The sequence below is a fragment of the Camelus dromedarius genome, chromosome 27, assembly GCF_036321535.1.
Source record: "Camelus dromedarius isolate mCamDro1 chromosome 27, mCamDro1.pat, whole genome shotgun sequence".
In the NCBI taxonomy this organism is placed as follows: Eukaryota; Metazoa; Chordata; class Mammalia; order Artiodactyla; family Camelidae; genus Camelus; species Camelus dromedarius.
In genome coordinates this window covers 11,464,397-11,486,381 of record NC_087462.1, presented here as the reverse complement: position 1 = coordinate 11,486,381, position 21,985 = coordinate 11,464,397, and the positions used below count along the sequence as shown (strand labels likewise).

The following is a 21,985-nucleotide window of genomic DNA, read 5'->3' as shown; positions in this document are numbered from 1 at the left end:
TCAGAGCTTTGTTGAACTTCCTTATATTTATCTTACTGTTAAGAATTGTGTTTTTAATTTTGCATTATATGGAGGGATGGGCAAGGTACACAAGATCTTTTTCCTACTTTGGGCTTCTAAAGATCGCAATCCAGCCCTGGTAAAGAAGGGTTCTGAAGCTTTTTCCAAGCTCAGATTTACAAAGTGCTGCCACTGTGTAGTGATGTCTGTGACATGTCAGATAAAGGGAGTGGTGATCACATCCATCCTGCCCCATAACCACGAACCCAGGCTCAAAAATTCTTTTTATCTGACAGATAAAAGTACTGGAATTTCAAGAAAAGAAGACAGATTTCTTCTAAGAGAAACATATTATGTAGGACTTCAGAAAAGGGGACTTTGAGCAACACAATGAAATATTTTTCACACTAGATCTGTAGGAAGCTAAAAAATATTTTTTCTAAGCCTAACTCAGCAAACCCAGTATGGTAAAGGCCTTAGCAATGAAGTTTGAGTCTGTCGCGATCTTGGGGGCAAACTTGCTCTAGGGACTGAAGCAGATGACACAGAAGGGAGCAGACAAGCATGTTCAAGATTTAGTGAACAGCTGGTCATCCAGGACTAACCTGACCCCGTGGAATACTCCACAGGTAATGACAAAGATGCAGATTTCCGGTCCCCTGATTCAGCAGGTCTGCAACTGGACCTGGAGATGTCTAGTATTTGTTTAAGTTCCCAGGTGATTCTGATGCAAACAGATGTTTAGCAACAATACCTAAAACCACCTGCCTTCCTTAAACAGTACCCTCTCTCAGACAGACTTTTGATCAGATTGAGAGAGCAGATAACTTAAGGATGCGTGAAGTGATCACCTTCCAGGGCAACCTGGGAGAGCTCCTCCCTGTCTCTGGGGTGGGCTGTCGGGGAATCCCTCCTCTAAAGACTCCAGAATATGAGGAACGAGGATGTCTTTAGCATCTGCACGTGACTTCACGGGGAATGATGACTGTTTGACAGCAGCTGACACTGACATGGAAAGGAAGGTGAGGAAAATCCAAGCCCGGACCCAGAAGCACCTAGACTTGTATGCGAGAGATGGCCTTCGAACACTGTGCGTCGCCAAGAAGGTAAGAACAGATTCCTTGTTTAGTAGATGAAAGGCCTCAACCCTGCTTCTGTCTTTTCTATGTCTTTTTAGAAGATCATTAATGGTGGTTCTCATATTTTCAAAATCAACTATCCTGACCACAAAGACCCACAACCTGGACAATTTTGCTGGGGCAGAAATCTGACTTGCTTTTCATTGGCTATACAATTGGTCACCTGCAACTCATAAAATAACCTTTGAACATTATAAATTTGCTTTCAAGGTATCTTTTTAAAGTTTGCATTATTTGCCTAGATTTGGAATTTGGGAGATTTAGCATGATCACATACAAATCTAGATTTCTGGTTTCTCTTGAAAATATAGAGGATCTGGAAAACTGGATCTCCATTCCTGAAGAGCCACAAATAGCTGGAGCTCCATGGTAGCCGATCCCTTTGGGGGATATATTGTGCTGTGTTCTGCAGTTGGTCACAGTCCCTACCATTTCCTATTGCATCGCCCTGGGCCCGGCTACAGGCATGTAGATGGCCCAGCTCACGCCCTGTAGGTCTTTCACTCTGCAGCTTCTACAGAAAAGCAGGCAAAGAGCTATGAATCCCAGAGCCAGGGCATCTAATGGGGGCGCCTAAAATCAGGTAGGGGAGCTCTGAGGGGCACGCATTTCTAGATGGCTGGAAGTGGTTGCTCTTCCATAAATCGCCAGAGTGCTTCATCTCTTACATAGTGCTTGGTGCAGCAGCGTTTAAGAGCACCCACTTGAAAGCCAGACCTACCAAGGCATAAGTCCCAATCTCACCACGGATCTTTGGTGTGACCTTGGACAAGTTTCCTCTCTGAGCATTAGATGTTCTTATCTGTAAAATGACGCTGGTGTCCCCTACCTTATACAGTTGTCATGGAGATTAAGATAATACAGGTACGGTGCCTGGGACCACGACCAGTGCTTACTACTCTATAAATTGTAAATATATCCTTACCACCTTCTATTTTTCATTGAAGTTATCTTTTCCCATTTTTGCCTCCTCTAATGATTGTTATCCCTCAAGAGCGAAGGGGGCCTGCCTCCCCTTGGTTTTCCCTGCAGTGCCATGCACGGAGGAAAAATTAAAAAATATTTGATGCTTGGGCAAAAGAATTATTCATTACTATAAGAGACAGTGTGCATGTAATGCCAACGGAGGGGTCTAAAAGTGCTACCAACTCCAGGGGAGGGAGATTTGCCCCCTAGTTGGGTGCTTTCAGCCGCTGGGCACCCCCAGTGGTGGCAGAATAGGCTCTGCAAGGTCTGGCTGCCGGCTGCCCTTCCCGCCTCACTGCCGGCCCCGTCCGCCTGGCTCTCCATCCTTTATCCAGCTGCGGCGTTGAAGGATCAGAAATAAAGCCAAGTTCATTGCTGTCTCATGGCCTTAGAACCGGCCCCTCCCCATGACTGAACTCTTCTTGTCATTGTATCTCAAATTGCATGTCACTTTGTCTAAGGGACCCAAAGATCCAAATAAAATAGTCTCCCTTCCCACAGTTATCTCCCCGACCTAGTCACACCCCATAATCATATCACCCTCTTTACTATCTGTATAGAACCCCTCGAAATGGTCTGTTCTTTTATTTACTTGGATAAGGTCTCTCGCCTTCCACTAGCACATAAGCCCAGGCATGCAGGGCTCTTGTCTTTCTTTTTTTTAATTATTTTTCAGTTTTATTAGATAAAATGGATACAATTTGACTGCACATATACAATACATTGTATGTAAAAACATACATGCAATATACTGCACATATTTTTTAATTTACGTATATGAGCTCTTCACTGTTTCTAAGAACAGTTTAGAGCTCTAGCTTTTTAAATGTACATAGTTATCAAAGGAATAAAGCCAACCACAAAATAAGAATCAACCGAATGCAGTAATCCAGTCGTAAATGATAGTCAAATATGCTTACACATATTCAAGAAATCAGTCATCTAAGTTATAAATAATAAGTGGTTCATTTGTGTCCTTTTTTTTTAGATTCCACATCTGAGTGATATCATATGGCATTTTTCTTTCTCTTTCTGGCTTACTTCACTTAGAGTGATGATCTCCAGGTCCATCCATGTTGCTGCAAATGGCATTATTTTATTCTTTTTTATGGCTGAGTAGTATTCCATTGTGTGTGTGTGTGTGTGTGTGTGTGTGTGTGTGTGTGTGTGTGTGTGTGTGTACGTGTACACACCACATCTTCTTTATTCAGTCATCTGTTGATGGACATTTAGGTTGCTTCCATGTCTTGGCTGTTGTAAATAGTGCTGCTGTGAAAATTGGGGTGCATGTGTCTTTTTGAAGTATATTTTTCTCTGGGTATATACCCAGGAGTGTGGATGCTGGATCATATGATAAGTCTATTTCTAGTTCTTTAAGGAACCTCCATACAGCTCTTGTCTGTCTTGATCACTGCTGTATCTCTACTGCCCAGAGCATCACAGAGGCTCAACAGAAGTTTGGTGATAATGGAACATGAGGATCAATCCTTTATTGATTCAAGCATTCCAAAAAATTTAAAAAAAAATCATTGAGGGGAAAGCCTCATCTAATTATGTAGTGACGTTTAACTGGCCAGTAGGAGGCCCAGCACACAGGAAGGACGAGGGATTCACCCAGAATTGTAAAGGAGCCTGTTCCCATCCCACAGGTCCTGAGTGAAGAAGACTTCCAGCGATGGGCCAGCTTCCGGCATGAGGCCGAGGCGTCCCTCACCAACAGAGACGAGCTTCTCATGGAGACAGCAGAGCGTCTGGAGAATCAGCTCACCTTACTCGGTAGATAAAAATAAATTAACATTAATTTTTTTTAAAAAAAGGAATGTTGCAAACTGGAAAGGGAGTTCTTGGCCTTGATTTTGACAGTTGCTACAAATGTGTCTCAATTAGAAGCCTCCCCAGGGTGCCCTTCCTGGCACTTGGCACCAATGGGCTGTGCCAGTATCCAGCCCACACTCAGCATCCTGAGGATGTCCAAGAAGCATTCCTGCACCCCCTGCTGGGGGAGGCCTCCAGTCATTCAAATGTTGATTGGGCCCCGACTGTGTGCCAAGTCGGGTGCTAGGTATTAGGGCTACAGCAGGGAACAAGAGCCAGAGGCCTTGCCCTCCCAGGGCTCAGAGTCAAACAAGGAAACCTGGATGATTAAACAAGCAACCTCAACAGCGTGTGATGAGGGCTGGGCTGGAAGATGTTCCTGGTGGGGTGGAAGCACAAAGTTGAAGGGGCCAACCAAGCTCGGGGCCAAGGAGGGTGCAGGACACTGGGAAGTGAGCGGAGAAAGGACTCTGGTCAAAGTGGGAGGATGTTCCAGGCAGAGGGAAGGGCCCAAATGAAGGCATGGAGACAAGAAAGTCTGGCTGGAAACTCAGAGGTCCTCTATGACTAGGCCACGGGATGTGGGGCGGATACGGGAAGTGAGGAGGTCAGCAGGGCCCAGGTTATGAAGGGCCATGTGAAGCGTATGCTGAAGGTCTGGAGAGGAGAAAGGAGTGAAGGTAGGGACAGACCTGTGTTTTACAAAAGTTACTCTGCTGCTGGATAGACGTTAGATGGATATGCTGGGGGAGAGACAGGGAGCCCGGGGACTGGCAAAGAGACGGGGTTGGATTTCCGCTGAAGGAAAAGCATTGCCAAGGGAGTAGGGGGAGGCTTTATTCAACAGGATTAATGTCACAGCTCACGAGCAGGATCTAGGAGAGGCAATGTGCCTGAACAGCCAGCAGGCACTGGCCATGTGGAGAAGCCTTCTTTCATCTTGGGAGGCAGTGCTAACCAGGGGACGAGGGCCAAACCCTGGCGCCGTCAAGACCCGGCTGTCTGCCCAGGGATGCATCCCTGTGCCCCGATGAGCCTTCACTCATCCTCTGGATAAATCACACTCTGCTAAGCTCTCAGCCAGGAGGGGTGCAAGGCGGGAAGACCCAGGCTGGCTGTAAGGAGGTGGTAACACCTCTTGACATATCAAGATTTGGTGGGATGGGTGACAAGCAGGGGGAGACAGTTTTGCTCCTCACGTCCTTTTGTTCCTTGTGTCTTGGCTATAGGAGCCTTTGTCTGCTGTCTCACAAGGCCGCCTTGAAAGCTGGCCTCAAGAACTCATTTATTTATTTTTATTGAAGCATAGTCAGTCACAATGTGTCCATTTCTGGTGTATGGCTCAATGTTTCAGTCGTACATATACATGCATATATTCCTTTTCATATTCTTTTTCATTATAGACTGCTACAAGATATTGAATATAGTTCCCTGTGCTATACAGAAGAAATTTATTTTTTTATCTATTTTATATATAGTAGTTAATATTTGCAAATCTCGACCTTTCAGTTCATCCTTTCCCACCTGTTTCCCCCCAGTAACCATAAGATTGTTTACTATGTCTGTGAGTCTGTTTCTGTTTTGTAGCTGAGTTCATTAGTGTCTTCTTTTTTCTTTTTTTAGATTCCACATATGAGTGATACCATGTGGTATTTTTCTTTTCTCTTTCTGGCTTACTTCACTTAGAATGACAATCTCCAGGTCCATCCATGTTGCTACAAATGGCATTATTTTATTTTATTTTTTATTGCTGAATGGTATTCCATTGTATAAATTTACCATAGCTTCAAGAACTCATTTTTTGGGGGTCAGCCAGGCAGCTGCATCCTCCACTCCAGGCCACCAGAATGGCACCCCATTTGAGCAACTGACCCCCTCGATGCCCCTGAGGTTTCTTTTGCTTCTGGGGAGCCTTTTGGTCTCCACTGGTGAGGCACACTCCTGAGCTGGTTCTGTGTGAAAGAGAACAAGCTGATACACATGACTGTATATAAAATAGATAAACAACAAGGACCTGCTGGATGGCCCAGGAACTATATTCAATTTCTTGTAATGGGCTATAATGGAAAAAAAAAATCGGAAAAAAAAATATGTTTATGTATAACTGAATCACTTTGCTATATGCCTGAAACTAATATTATAAACTGACTACACTTCAAAAAAATAAATAAGAATTTAAAAAAAAAAAAAAAAAAGAACACACTTTTCAGGACCTGTCAGCTTCCCTGGCTGAGAAAGGCTCTCACCACCTACCTGTTTCATTTTCTCTTTCACACAAATAAATGCATTTCCCTCTCTCTCCTTCACTCTGCCGCCCTGTAATGCACATCAGCTTCAGTCTCAGCTTCCAGGCTAACACTTGGAGGGAAAGGTGAGGCTCGGCCCTGCTTTCTGTGGGCTTGTTTGCCTGCGTGCTTGGGCCTGACATACAAAGCAGGCACATTTCAGGATGGAGAGGTTTCTTTTTCTTCCCTTAAGGTGGTTTGGGAAGGAGAGGACTAGGGCTGGGAAGATGTCATCTCACCACCAGGAAACTGCCGTGCCATCATTCACACCAAGGTTCCACAGTATGAAATGATCTCTTCAAGATGCATCCAGCATAACTGCTTTGACCACCCATTGTCACTCAGGACTGTGGAATGAATTGGCATGCCCTCCTGCCCACAGTGACACAGGCAGCCATCAGTCTGTGGTTCGAAATGAATCTCAATGTCAATGCAGATTTATTTTTGCTTAATCACTTGGCACCTATTTGACATTTGGGTAGATAATCATCTAGGTTGGCTCAAAGCCTGACACCTTTTGAAAAATTATGGAATCTGCATCTTTAATTCCCTCAAGAATAATATTAAAAACCCGAGTCACTATTCTGCGGCGAGCACTTGCCAAGCAAAGATTTCCATCTCTCCACTCCTGCTGCCGCTCTGCTGGTCCAGCCCCCATCTGCTCTCCTCTGGACCACTAGCCCTCAGTCTCATCCTGCTTCCTCCACCCTCCAATCCGTTCTCCAGAATGATCTTCTTAAAACTCAAAGCTGATTCCATCACTCTCAGCTTCTTTGCTATCAAACACACAGGAGGGAAATCCCTTGATGCACGGACAGGCTCTACATGACCCAGCACTTTCCCCCCTCTGCCTGGCCTCCCCTCTCCCCTGACTCTGCTTCCCTTTGTGTCGTCTTCTACTCTGCCCTCTGGGCCTTCACACATGCGTATCCCTCTGCCTGGAATTCTCCCCCTTCTGCACCACTTGGCTTTATCTTCCAGGTCTGAGCATAAATGGCACTTCCTCAGCAAGAGCCTTCCCCGACCTTCTAGGTGAAGTTCGAGTCTCCTGGTATACGTTTGCCCGGCACCCTGGGCTCCTCTCCTCACATAGCTCAGTTAAAACTCCTGAGTTGGGGGAGGGTATGGCTCAGCGGTAGAGTGTGTGCTTGGCATGCATGAGGTCCTGGGTTCAATCCCCAGTACCTTCATTAAAATAAATAAATAAACCTAATTACCTCCCCCCAAAACATTAAAAAAAATTAAATGAAAAGTTTAATAATAATAATAAAATAGTTGGACCCAAAAAAAAAAAAAAATACTGATTCAACAGACCTTTGAGCAGCGAGGGCGTAGGGACCAGCTCCGTCTGTTTCACGGCTGTGTCCTGGGTGCTCAGCACAGCCTAGAACACGGGAGACAGTTAATAATCATTGCCTGGCTTGATAGGGCTCTGGGGAAATTATGCAGCTACTTTTTGAACCGAAATGTGAGCTCTGGTGTCTTTAATCATCACTCCAGGAGCCACTGGGATCGAAGACCGGCTGCAGGAAGGCGTTCCTGACACAATCTCTGCTCTGCGGGAGGCTGGGATCCAGCTCTGGGTCTTGACTGGCGATAAGCAGGAGACAGCGGTCAACATCGCCTATTCCTGCAGACTGTTAGACCAGACGGACACCGTGTACTCCATTAACACAGAAAGTCAGGTGAGGCCGAAGCGGGGCCCAGATGTCTGCATGCAGGGCAGCCCCTAGGCCAACAGGAGGCGGGCTCGTGGGTGGGATTTGGGTTTGCAGGGGAAGCACTCCTACCCCCGAATCTTGGAATTCAAAGGGCCCTGGAAGGCATCCAGCCCAGTATCCTCTACCTCATCCCTACACACGCTTGACCAGTCTGTTCATATTATGTCCAGCAGTACATGTGAGAAAGTTGGGCCTCTCTCAGATCCCTTGGCCCAATCTCCACAGTCGACATATGAGCAACTGTGACCGCCGGGCTAATCCCCTGCCCAGGGCCACCCTGGTGGTTTCTGGCAGATAGACTAAGTCTAGGATGCTCTTCTGACAGGCCAGCACTCTTCGCAGTATGCCAGACAGAACCTTAATTGTTTGTTTCTTATACTTTGGACTAACTCATCCATTAAAAAAAAAAAACCAATTAAATAGAAATTATTCTGAGGTTAAAATTTCAGCTCCAATTTGTATGTCAAATTGGTTGCCACTGAGTAAAACCCAAAGGGAATGATACATGAAACCAGCATGTTTTGATGGGAGAGAGAGAAAAAAATAGACCGCAGTTTTCAACTTGAACAGGTTGTGAGTGACACCGGGCGAGGTTTGCGTGAAGTCTGAAGAACTGTATTTAAAGCTGTAACACACTTTTCCATTTAGGAGGGAAGCATCGATCTTCACAATGCAAACTGCAGGCAGTCAAGTTCCACTGTCTTCTTGGCTGATGGATATGGGAAGCGGGCCGGGCATTGTGTGTTCCCACAAGGGGGCAGGGATTGGGGTGGACGTGGGCAGGTAACAAGGGAAGCACTGGATTGCAGGGGTGGCGGGCGGAGGGCACCTGGAGACCTAGAACATACCCTGAGGAGAAGGATGGAGAGAGGGAGGAAGATGAGAAAGGGAAGAAACAGCCCAGAAAGAGAGGCAGGAAGGATGACGGAATCTCCCTCCTCCACTTTTGCCTGAGGCTGATCTGGACCCGGAACTGAAGTTTGTAAGGTTTCAATTTGGTTTTCATTCCATGAAGAATCCACATGCACATTAAATAAAAAAGGTAATGCACACAGATAAAAAGTGCCAGAGGCCCTTTAGATGAATTGGAAAAATCACTTACTTTCTTGTCAGGTGCACAGGCTATGCTATGATTAGATTAAACCCCAGTGAATTTTCAAAATGAAAGTAATCTCGGGGAAATCTTGGCGTTAATATCATGCTTAGGAAAGGAAGTAATTAGCAGCTTGCTTGGGTGCTTGATCCCTGTGACAGTGTGGACGTCTGCCTGCCCCGCTTGCCATGGAAATTCCATTTGCAATGATCACTTTACTCCAGCTGATCCCAGGGGGAGGGCGTCTGCATGGCCGTGAGGTGGATGGAGTGGGCTTCTGGGGGTTTTGTTAAGTGCAGTGCATCCCTGTAGAAAGTTGAAGATGTTGGTTGATTAATTAGCCAAAGTTCCCAAAGAACAGTGGGCCACATTCCATGTTGAGTTCGGTCACTGTCAACAATTTTAAAGCTGTCTGCAACCTTCCAAGATGGTTGCTGAGTGTTGGACCCTGCCCACACCCCTGGGCCCACTAAACCTGAAAGATTAGTCTTTCTCATCCCCTTGAAAAAGTAGTGGGTGCACAGATGCATTAAGATAGAAACTGGGGAAATCCATTCTGAGTCTCAGATTTCTCTACACTCCAGTTTAATGTAATTGCATATTCGGTGGATGTTTCTTCCAAGGGTTTGAACCTGCCTGATTAACTATAAATTGATTTAGGGCTACTGTTTCTTTGTTACGTATCTTAAAACTATAAGCAAGACCTCAGGGTTCTCATTCATGTGTGTTCTGACTGCTCCACCGACCAGTCTCCCCAACTCTGCTGAGGCCTCCCTATTTCCTGAGACCCAACAATGCAGAAATTAGGCCAGCTAAACCCCTACAATTGCCTCATAAGCGTTCAAGCAAAAGGAAGAGCCACACGTCTCTCACTTTAAACCAAAAGCTAGAAATAATGATTAAGTTTAGCGAGGAAGGCACGTTAAAAGCTGAGACAGACCAAAAGTGGGCCTCTTGTGCCAGTTAGCTAAGTGGTGACTGCAGAGAAGAGGTTCTTGAAGGAAGTTACAAGTGCTACTCCAGGGAGCACACGGACGGTGAGGCAGAGAAGCAGCCTTATTGCTGATAGAAAGTGTGAGTGGTCTGGGTAGAAGAGCAAGCCAGCCACAGGACTTCCTCACCCCAAAGCCTAACCCAGAGCAAGGCCCTCACTCTCTTCAATTCTGTGAAGACTCGGAGAGATGAGGAAGCTTCAGAAGAAAAGCTTAAAGCTAGCAGGGGTGGGTTCATGAGGTTTAAGTAAAGAAGCCGTCTCCATCTCACAGGATTGCAGGATGAAGCAAATGCTGATACAGAAGCTGCAGCAAATTATCCGGACGATGGAGCTAAGGGATGTCACAAAGGTGGCTGTGCTACATAGCAGGTTTCAGTGGAGACGAAACAGCTTTATGGCCTTGGGGAAATATGCTCTCTAGGGCTTTCATAGCTAGAGAGGAGACGCCAATCCTGACTGTCTTGTTAGGGGCCAGTGCAGCTGATGACTCTAAGTTGAAGCCAGTGCGCACTTACTGTTCCAAAAATTATAGAACTCTTAAGAATTACGCTAGATCTGCTCCTCCTATGCTCTATAAATGGAATAACAAAGCCTGGATGACAGCATATCCAGATTTTTTCTGAGACCTACTGCTCAGAACAAAAGATTCTTTTCAAAATATTACTGCTCATGGGCAGTGCACCTCGTCACCCAAGAGCTCTGGCAGAGACGTGTCACAAGAGCAACGTTGTTTCCACGCTGCTCACACAACATCCATTCTGCAGCCCACGGATCAAGAAGTAATTCCAACTTTCAAGTCATTAGTTAAGAGATACACTTCATAAGGCTCTAACTGCCATACGTAGTGCTTCCTCTGATGGATCTGGACAAGGTAAAATGAAAACCTTCTATAGAAGGACTCACCATTCTAGGCGCCATTAAGAACATTCATGATTCGTGGGAAGAGGTCAAAATATCAACATTAACAGGAATTTGGAAAAAAGCTGATTCAAACCCTCATGGATGACTTTAAGGGATTCAAGTCTTCAGTGGAGGGAGTCACTGCAGATGTGGTGGCAACAGCAAGAGGACTGGAGTCAGAAGTGGAGCCTAAAGATGTGGCTGAATTGCTACAATCTTCTGATAAAACTTTAATAGCTGAGTTGCTTCTTATGGTTGAGCAAAGAAAGTGGTTCTTGTAGATGGAATCTACTCTTGGTGAAGATGCTGTGAAGATTGTTGAAATGACAACAAAGAATTTAGAATATTACATAAACTAAGTTGACACAGCAGTGGCAAAGTTTGAGAGGATTGACTCCAATTGTGAAAGATACTCTACTGTGGGTAAAATGCTATTAAACAGCATCACATGCTACAGAGAAACCGCTCATGAAAGAGTCCATCGATGTGGCAAACTTCAGCAACCACTGCCCTGATCAGGCAGCAGCCATCAACACTGAGGCAAGACCCTCCACCAGAAAAAAGGGAACAACTTGCCGAAGGCTCAGATGACAGCACTTCTTAGCAATAAAATATTAAAACTGATACATGGACGTTGTTTTTTCAGACATAATGTTATTGTACACTTAATAGACTACGGTGTAAACATAACTTTTACATGCCTTAGGAAACAAAAAAATTCGTGGCTCACTTTGTTGCAACAGTCACTTTATTGCGGTGGTCTGGAACCAAACACATGTTGCGTATCTCCGAGGTCTGCCTGTATGTAATGTGTGGCCACCCCACCCTCCGGTAGGGACCGTCTTGACCTCTTTCCCGGAGAAGTGCTTCAGGCATAACCACCTGCTCCTGGAGCTACTTCGTGTGCCCTGCACCCCAGGCTCTGTGCACACCCGGTTGCTTGCAATGCTATTTAGCATCCCCTAAAGGAGGACTCCAGAATCATGAACTGTGGTTCTACTTAAGCAGAAATTATTCCCAACATTCTCAGAAGCTTCTAGATCCTTGGTCTCCAAACCTGTGATTTCAGAACAAACTTCACAGTCTTTTGCCTAAATCCTCACATTACCTGTACTGTTGTTGATTTAATGATTTCATTTAAATTGACTCACTTTGAACATTTTAGAATTTATTTTTAGAAGAATTTTTTAGCACTATAGTGAATGAATAGTCGTCCTCCCTCACCACTAAGAGAACACTGCTGAACAAAGACCGTGTGAACAGAATAATGCTATTAAAATTGAGAACCCAGTTGACTGCCATAACTGTTGTCTGTCTTCATTTCAAAGTGACATTGACAGAAACAAGAGGTATCAAGAATATATTTAGATCCAAAATCTGTCTTTATCTTTGATGTAATCAAAAGTAGTGGAGGGAACTGACGGAGGAAATCATTCCTTCACTGCATTTCAAGGTAAACATCAGAAAAAATAAGTTTCTTTAAATCAATAAGACTCACATGATCAGTTTTAACCAGTACTAGCAATGCATTTATATCAATGGATAAACACACAGTCAATGTATGTTTTTGTTTTTGTTTTTTCAATTAAGAAGCCACAGTCAAGTCGTAGTGATCTGCCTCTACTGGTTGGATGATCTGGGGCCAGTTACTAAGGATTTCACTGCTTCTGTTTCCTCATCTCTAAACTAAAACCAGTAATACCCACCCTACCCTACCACACAGGAATGTTCTGAGTAACAAAGGAGAACGGAGATGACTTGTGAGGAATGAAAAGCACTCTGCCGGCACGACATATGGTTCTAATTTACTAATGTATCGATATTATTTATTCTGTTACACCATGCCTGTATCAGTCCCCATCTTGCTGAGCTATTTCCATTCCCGTTCCCAAGCTGTCTGTCCTATTTTGGCCATTAATTTGGTCCCAAATTCATATTGCTTTGATGCTGTTTGAAATATTGCAGAGAAATGTAAAACTCAGAGAGCGATTCGTAGGTCATCTCTTAAATGGTAGTGTTTTATTAACTATTTTACTAAAGGAGAAAGTGAGATTTTTAACCTGCGTTTCCAGTGTTGCCCACTAATACCAAATTCATTATTCTGCTCTTTTAGGAAACCTGTGAATCCATCCTCAACTTTGCACTGGAAGAGGTCAAGCAATTCCATGGACCACAGAAGCCGGACCGCAAGCACTTTGGGTCCTGCCTCCCCTCCGAGACACCGCCCCCCACCTTAGGAGCTGCAGCCCCAGAGGTTGGGTTGGTCATCGATGGGAAGACATTGAACACCATTTCCCAGGGGAAACTGGAGAAGAAATTTCTGGAGCTGACTCAGTACTGCCGGTCCGTCCTGTGCTGCCGCTCCACCCCGCTCCAGAAGAGCATGCTCGTCAAGCTGGTGCGAGACAGGCTGAGAGCCATGACCCTTTCCATAGGTACCCGTCCTGCGGAGGGAGGGGGCAGCCTGGCCCAGAGCGGGGAGGCCAGGTGTCACAGTCGGGATGCTCAGGCTGAGGGTCACTGTCTTAGAGGGAGGGAGTTCAATGTGGCAATCAAGACATAGCAGCCAGCAGATGAAGCAGAGGCTAAGAGTGGGGAGTGAGAACCCCAGTTCTCAGGATTAGCTGGTCCACTGAGGAAAAATCAGGACTTGGATGGAGGCCAAATCCAAGAGGAGCCTCAAGCTCAGAACATCCAGGTCGCTCAATGACAGACACTCAGGCCAACTCAGTTCTGCGATGCAGACCATGTCCCCTTCAGTACTTGACACATGACACAATACTATGAACCTCAGATGTTTGTGGATTCGATATTCTGCTAAGTGTTGATGGCTGGTGGGGAGATTTTAAAAGTTGAGCCTTGTCCTGTGTTTAACGCTGTATGTTTGTTTCTAAATACAAGACTCAACACGATGCACACCCGTCATACACGCTGGCTTGTGGGTTGAGGACAAATCCTTGATAAGAGACTCAACTTTAACTGTGGTTGAGGCAGAGAAATTAAAACTGTCCTTACTTCGAACCTTCTAGAAACAACCCAACTTGGTTCACCAGAATCTTCACAGTCTGGTCTCCCTGAGCTCTCCATCTTTCTCACCATGGCCACCATCCTCTCCCCAACACTCAGTTCTCGGTGTTCCAACCAGATGAAACTGCTTCCCGTTCGCCATGAGCCTCGTTCTCTCTCTCTCCAGGCTTTTGCTCAAGCCGTCTCCTCTGTAAAACCTCCTTCCGGGCCTGCCTCCTGTTCCTTTTCCCTGGGGCTCCCGCGGAGCTGTGATGCCTTCAGGGATGTCCTGCTCAGTAGGCCTGGTAGATTCTTAAGTAGAGGGACAAAGTCAGCTTCATCCCATGCCCAGCACACACCAAGCACATAGTAAACGCTGCTTTCGTTCAGGGACATTTTTACCGATGGTTCTCATCCTCCTTCACAGACATGGAAAGAGATTTTCTTTCCTGACATTTCAAATAACAGATCTCCTCCTTTACATTGTGTTTTTTTTGTTTTGTTTTTTCCTCCTGATCTTGAAGTAAAAGCAGTTCAAGACCAGAAGGGAAAAAAAAAGTGGGGAGTGGACAGGAGAACACAGGGGGGCACAGCTTTAGCAACTGCATCCTAATTTTATCCCCTGAATTGTCCTCGTCAAAACTTGAGACACACTCAAGGCACCAGCCCAGCACTGACTCGCTGAGGTCGGGGACTGGCTTAACGGCCGCGGCGGCAGCAGCAAGGGAGCCTGCAGAGCGAGAAATAGCGTGATTCCACGCCTCTCCTTCCGCGGGCTTGCCAGCAGAAGAGGCTAAAGGGTGGGTTTGCTCTGCCCTGGGGAAGATGAAAATTATGCACTGCTATGCTGTCAAGGAAAAAAGGATCCTTAGAAAAAGAACGGCTACTTACAATGACAAAATTTTTAAGATGGACAACGTTCTGTTGCCAAATAATTAGAGGAAGAAAATTCTCTCTCCCAATTCCATATTCTCTAGAATGGTTCATGTGAATGTAGTGGTGTATGATTATGAGAACCTACTGGGAAAACAGGCGGGGGCACGAGAACACGGAAGGCAGTTCAGTCCACAAACCATGGTTCTCAGTCTGAGTTCAGCCCACCGCGTGTTTCTAGAGAGGGGCCGAGCACAGTTTCTGTGTTTTTAATTGTAAAATGTGTAAAAATGATTTGCCTCTCGGCAGACCAGTTGTTCAGTTTTGCTTCTTGGCTCACAAAGCCTAAAATATCTATTATCTGGCCCTTTCTAGAAAAAGCTTGCTAAACTCTAGTCTGAAGGATAAGGCGTTGGGAAAAGCCAGGCTTGTGAGGAAGACCTCGCCGTGTAGCGCTGTGCTGTCCAGAATGGTTGCCACCTGCTGTATGTTTAAGTTTAAACAGACGTTCACCAGCCACATGTCAATAGTCATAGGTGGCTCATGGTTTTTACAGTGGGCAGTAAAGATACAGGACATTTCCATTACAGAAAAAATCTGTTTGACAGTGCTGATGTAAAAGTTGGCACCTGCAGGTGTGTGTCTGTCCACGCCCTAACCTCCGGCTTCCTGAAACTGAGTCCATTGAATGGGAACTCAATGTGACTAACTGGACCTCCACCCAAAAACTGAGTCAGTTCCATTTTCCTATATTCAGAGACATAACTGAACACCATCCCTGTCCTTGGACACCACTGACAGTCTCTGATGGTTTAGCTATCCAAGATTCCAGTTGTCTTGATAGGGTCAGTATTATAAGTTATCCTGAGCGAGGGAAGGTCTGCTGGCCCTGGAATTAGAAAGATCTTAGAGCCGGTTCTCCCGGGTCCCTTCACTGGCTGAATCACCCTTGCCGAGTCCCTGTGCTGCTCAAATTCTCTATTTGCTCCTCGGTAAAAAAAAAAAAAAAAAAAAAAAAAAAAAAAGTCCATGGTAACATCTGCAAAGGCCTTTTTGGCAAACTGTAAAACACTGCCTGTGTCTCATTCACCATTGTACTTCCAGTCCCTAACATTGTACCTAGAAAAAGGACACAATAATTATTTGCTGAGTGATAAAGAAAAAGTAGGGCTTCTTGTCCAAAGAAGAAAAGACATCTCTTGCGCTAAATGACTGTAGTGATGACTTTTTCTGTAGGACTCTTCAGAGCAGCATTAAAGGATTCGATTATGTACAAATGGGGACACTTTAGGAGGCACTCATATAAAAATTCTCATTGGCACGCAGCAGTCGGACCATGACCTACACCCTCTCTCCTTTCAGGTGATGGAGCGAATGACGTCAGCATGATTCAAGCTGCTGATATTGGAATTGGGATATCTGGACAGGAAGGCATGCAGGTACTGTCCCCTTCAATTCTTCTCCTTTCTCTCTTAACTCTCCTTTATCCTTATTGGCGAGATAAGGAATTGCCCCACAGTGTTGGAGGAACTTCTCCCAGAGAGCTTTGCAGAATTATCATCCGAAAGGCAGGGGACTTCCATGCCTATTCATAACCTCCATCACCACATCCCTACTGCCTGGTCCTGCAGAACAGAGAGGGAGATCAAAGGCTGCTTGGCTTTTAACAGTCAGCTGGCTGTGTTCTGTATTCTAAAGCCGCAGAGTGCCCAACCGTTCAGGGGAAACCACGCCTTCCCCTGACTCCCGCTTCCTCCCTGTGATCTCCACCCACAGCCAAGGTCGTGGCGCTGTCTGTGAGCAGCGAGGGATGTAAAGACATTGGAAAACATGTTTCATTTGCCATTTCAGCCCTGATGGCCAGATGGGCCTATAAATTGCCTGGTTCACCTTAAAAGTTTACCCAATTTACTCAAAACTTAGCTTGGGACAAGCATATGAACTTGAGGTGCTAATGTTTCCCCATTAAGACAGACGCCACTTTGTGATTCTGAACCACGAACAATTACATTCTCACCCCCGGTGCAGACATTAGGCAGGGCCTAAATTTGTTGGTGAGTGTGCCGTAGGCCAACAGTCTCTTCACACGTGACGTTTACTATCCCATTAATTTCAGCAGTCGCCCCACCCTGTGTGTTAGGGATTGTTATTCCATCGTTTTCAGATGAAGAAACTGAGGCTGAGAGAGGTTAAACACCTGGACCAAGCTTCACAGCAGGATGTGCAACCAGGCACGTCCAAGCCTCAGACTCTTCAAAGTCCTATGACCTGGGTCTTGTTCTGAGTAATCCTAGGGGCCGAAGACACATTTCAGCTCCACGGAAGGGAAGAGCTAGCCAACCGTCAGCTCCCCCGGGGAGTGAGCGAACGGCCTGCCTCAGGAGGGGCCAAGGGTGTTCAGGGGTTTGAGGGTCACTTGCTCGGAAGCCCCTTCTGTCTGGTGGAGCATCACATCTGGTTGCCAGTAAATGCTTGTTGAATAAACAGAAGGAGGTGAAGGGCCAGACCAGACCACCGGTCCCCTCTGGCCTGCCTTTCTTGGATTCTAGTGAAGTTTGGATTTCCCAGAAAAGAGGGTGGGGTGTCAGAGACCCAAAAGCCACTCAAGGGTGCTACCTATGAGAAAGGGTCTTTCAGACCCTTCCAGCTATGGCCTTGGACAGAGCACGGCCCTCGAGGGAGCCTGGGGTGGGGCGGGTATTGGCAGCCGTGGGGGGAAGCTGATGTCTCCGCTCTGCCCTTGCAGGCCGTCATGTCCAGCGACTTCGCCATCTCCCGCTTCAGCCACCTCAAGAAGCTGCTGCTGGTGCACGGCCACTGGTGTTACTCGCGCCTGGCCAGGATGGTGGTGTACTACTTCTACAAGAACGTGGTGAGTCACCCTCTGGTCACCTCCGCCCACGGGACCCTGGGAGTCCCTGCCAGGGGGGCCCAGCTCTTCCCACCAGGACAGACAGAGTGTCTCAGCATAAGGGGGCGAGTCCGGCCGATCTGGACTTTGAAGCCTGAAGCTGTCCCAGACTAGCTCAGCGACCTTGGGCAAGATAATTCAGTTCTCTGGGTCTTAATTTCTTTGATAAAATGAGGCTAATCCTACTTTGTGAGCTTATGGTGAAGACTGGCAACACTGTCTGGAAGGCACCTGGCAGGTTAGGGGCAGCAGCATGAGTAGAATTACAGGCATGGACTGTGAAGTCAGATCATATTTGGTTCAAATCTAGGCTCCCGCATTTGGTAAATCAGCCTACACCTTAGTTTCCCCACCTGTAAAATGCAGATGCTAATAGCACTCTTGTCATACACTTGCTATGAGGACGAGGTGACAGCTTGTGTAGAAAGTGATCGGCAGGTAGTGATCACCTTATGAAGTCAGCAGTTCTTTTTTTATCATTGTTGCTGCTGTCATTGCTCTTCTGGGGGCTCTATAAATGAGATGTCTTTTCTGGCTGCAAGGAAGAAAGCCCTGAAGAACAGTTAGCCTGACTTATAGCTTCGGTATCCTCCCCAGAGAGAGCCACCAGCACAAGAGCCCCACCCCGCCCCTTGGGAGAGGACAGGGGGAGGTCTGGGGCTGGAGTCATTGGCTTCCACTCAAAACCCAACACATCACTGCAGGCTCACCAGCCTTCTCAACAAGGACCTCTAAATCAAATACCTGTTTGCAATAATGTTCAGAGCAGGGTGATCATCTGGGTCTTGCCTAACTCTAGCATACTCTGTGGGCTTGAAAGAGTTGCTTAACCTCTCTGGGCCTTGGTTTCTTCATCAATAAGATAGGGAGGCTGGGATGCTCTGTCCGTAGCAGTGTTATCGAGAGGCTTCAGCGTCTGAGCTCTGGGTAGCATGTAGCCGAATACAAATACAATCATATGAAGATATTATTGTTTCTCCGAAAAAATATGTTTATTTCTGTCTTGTTGATAAGGGCCCAAAGCAGGCACAGATCATCTGAGGTATTAAAACCACCAGCGGCACTTGTCTGCAAAGCCCTTGATTACCAATGGGTAGAGGAAGAAGTCAGAACATTGCCACACTCAGGGAGGGAACAGGGCCTGAGGTTTTCATTATCTAGTTCAAGGACCTTTGAATAATCCCAAGAGACTCTAAACAGACTCCAACTCCCGTTTGCATAAGGAAAAAGCAGGGATTAAGTCCAGGCTGATGGAAGAGAAACACATCGGCCAAGTGCAGCTACAAAATGGCTTTATTTTTTTCCATCTTTTTTCCATTCTCCCACGCCTGCTTTCAGGCACTGTCACAGTTACTCTGACTCAGGACTAAGCATTTTTGTGCCAAGTTCAATGTATATGCATGACAAAAAAAAAATAATATAAATTCGATAAACTGGATGGTACTATTATTTCAGCAAATCTATGCAAACAAGTCTCTATGTGACCTCCAAGACTGTTTACTTAGAATTCAAAATGCCCCCATTCAATGTTTTTTTTCTCGCCTTCAAAGGAATTGTTCTCTCAAATAAGCACAACCTCTTCTCCACATTAAATTTTTGAAATAGAAAAGGAAACATTTCCAGCCAGCCATGCTTTCAGAGCTGAAATGATATTTATTTCCAGCCCAACGCTCGGAACTGCAATACTGATGCCGCATCATCCCCCCCTTGCAATTAGAGGGCGGAGAACTATGACTTCCACATCCCAAACCAATTTCGGACGGGATTAAAACCCCACCTCCTCTGGAACGTGAACAGTGAATTAATCACCACACTATAGCTGCGTGGGAGCAACAGCAGGCGCCCCATCTCAGCGATGCCATCACGGGGTTCAGGGCGTCCCCTCCGGGGTGCAGGGACTCCAGCCAGGCAGAGCAACTGGCAAGGAGCAAGGTCCTCCCACGACCTGCGGAGGAAGGAAGCACGCGTTCATGGTAAAACTCCAGGATGAGTCTTAGGACAACAGAACCACCACGGTTGACTTCTTTTGTTCAGATCGTTCTGGAACGTCTTCTGGGTCAGGAACACTAGCAGGCCCTGGGTGTAGAGCAGAGACTGAGACAGACGTGGTCCCCGCTCTCATGGGGCTTACAGTCTAAATCAGGGTTCAGCAAACTTCTTCTGCAAGGGGCTGGATGAGAGAGGTTTTCAGCTTTGTAGTTCGTGCAGCTGCTGTCACACCAGCGCACCTCCACCGTGGCAACGTGAAAGCAGCTTTAGACAATATCATGTGCCACTGAATCCATGTGGCTGTGTCCCAGGGAACCTTCCTTACGGCTTGATTTGACCTGCTTGCAGGATGTAGTTTGTCATCTCCGGGTCCCAGTGCATCTTGCTTCTCAAAACGTGGTTCTTGGAGCAGCAACAAGAGCATCGTGTGAATGCGACTCATGTGGACCTTAGAGACTGACAAGCACTAGTACAGGGAAAAAGAAATTAACATTTAAAAAACATTTTCTTCGATCTGTCTCCCCAGAGGAAGGTCAGGGCGCTACAGACATATCGCCAGAAGACTTCTCAACCTAATGAATCCAGAAGGAAATAGCAGTTAAGCTATGGCCTGAAAGAAAAGGAGATTTAACTGTGCGTTGACCAGTTTCCTGGCTGAGGAGGAGAGGTGTGACAGCCGAGTCCTGACAGGAAATATTTCAGGAAGTTTATTTATAATTTTATAGCATACGTTGTATCGAATTCCAAAATGAAGTGTAAGCAGTTTACAGTAAAAACACAAAATCAATAGGGAAGTTATAAAGAAAATATAAAAAAGTGTAGGTCAGGAAGCGCAGAAAAGGGAGGAGGAGGTGGGTCCCACCAGGAACCTAGGATGAGATGCTGAGTATTGAATGTCTGGTTAGAACAAGCAGACCAGTTCTCCAGGAGAAACACTTTCTCTTTGCTCTAAATTCAGACAGAGGTCAACTTGTCAAGCAGACCTTTAGGAAAAAAGTCACATGACCACCATCAGAAACTTGTCTTCAATGGCATTTTTGTAGGAAATGAAAACCAACTCCCACAGAGTCACTCTTTTTTTTTTTAAGTAACTCAATAAAAATCAACATTAAAATATAATTCAGTGAGGACATCTCTATAGGAAACTGAGCCAACGGTGTCCAAGCACGAACACCTGATTGCTTCCACTAGGGCTTAGACAAAGCCCCTCAGTGCCTCTGGTGTGCACAGTGTAGGGCGGGGAGCTCGGCAAATGCTAGCTCTCTGCTGCCCAGGTCGCCAGGGTTCTCCGCACACGCCTGTTCTCGTGCTGATGCCCTGATACCCAGTCCTGCCTGGGGCTGTTTGGCATGAATACCCACCGCCATTAAGAGAGAACCTCCCAGGTGCCAGACACACTGTGCTGGGAACTTGCCATGCCTGTGTAACTGTAACAGCTAGCTGTAGGGCGGAGGTTAAGAGCAAACGTGTTAAGAGTCAGACTGGGTTCGAATCCCAGCCCCGCTCTGCTACTTAATAGCATTGTGGCCTTAAGTGCTATTAAGCTCTCTGAGTGTCTTCATCTGTAAAATGAGAAAAAGCCACCTAACTCCCGGGGTGATGGTGTGCAGCAACGAGTTAATAGGTGTGAGGTGTTCAGAACTGCACCCTGTACATAGTAAATGCTTCATTTGTCCGGGCTAAACTACATGATGATGGTGACAGTGACGGTGGCCATGACAACAGCAGCAGGTGCTGACAGCCTCGGGGGTGGGGACATTTATTATCTGTTTTATAGACACACAGCCACGGGCCAGAGCCCAAGTCACGCAGATAAGGCAGCCAGAGTCGAGATGGGACTCCGTTCCAGTCCACTGCCCTCACCACCACGGCACTCGGTGCCTCCGAGAAACCCAGCCATGCTCTTCCCTGTATGTTGCCAAATCGCTTGAAGGCAAAGGTCACCGGGATACAGGCAGCGTGCTGTCTGCTCTCCAAGCGTCCCTAGTGCCATGTCTCAGCGTAAACTGTTCAAGAAATGTCACATGATATCATCACGCTTGGCCATGGAGCCTCAGCCTCCCCGACCCTAGCGCCGGGGACTGCCCGTCTTCCTTCCTTGGCTTCGGCTGTGGCCAGAGCGTGGGTGAAAACGGGGTCAGGCGCCACAGCACCTGCTGGATGGCAAGACTGTGCACCTTAAAAGACCAAGTTGATGCTCAGGGTCCGCAGAGGAGAGCTCGAGGGTTGGAGGCAGAAGGAGCAGACCTACACTGTGACCACTGGAGGATGCCCTGCTGCCTCTGGCACCCGC

General features: G+C 46.5%; 1 protein-coding gene and 1 non-coding gene across 8 annotated transcripts in view; both read left to right on the top strand.

Annotated features, from left to right (window-relative positions):
• The window catches only part of ATP10B (ATPase phospholipid transporting 10B (putative)), a 236,504-nt gene that overhangs the window by 190,469 nt on the left and 24,050 nt on the right, over positions 1-21,985 (top strand). For 6 of the 7 annotated variants that reach the window (XR_004131953.2, XM_031437734.2, XM_031437735.2 and 3 more), the window contains 6 exons: positions 997-1,106; positions 3,755-3,881; positions 7,706-7,890; positions 13,027-13,348; positions 16,155-16,231; positions 17,539-17,664. Coding sequence is in view for 6 of the 7 variants with exons in the window: in XM_031437734.2 (XP_031293594.2) it covers positions 997-1,106; positions 3,755-3,881; positions 7,706-7,890; positions 13,027-13,348; positions 16,155-16,231; positions 17,539-17,664 (947 nt within the window). In the remaining variant the exon portion in view is untranslated. The remainder of the gene's footprint in view (positions 1-996; positions 1,107-3,754; positions 3,882-7,705; positions 7,891-13,026; positions 13,349-16,154; positions 16,232-17,538; positions 17,665-21,985) is intronic. The other variant, XM_031437737.2, reaches the window with a different exon arrangement.
• TRNAA-GGC (transfer RNA alanine (anticodon GGC)) lies at positions 7,324-7,395 on the top strand. Its single transcript has one exon. It is a non-coding gene; the product is annotated as a tRNA-Ala (tRNA).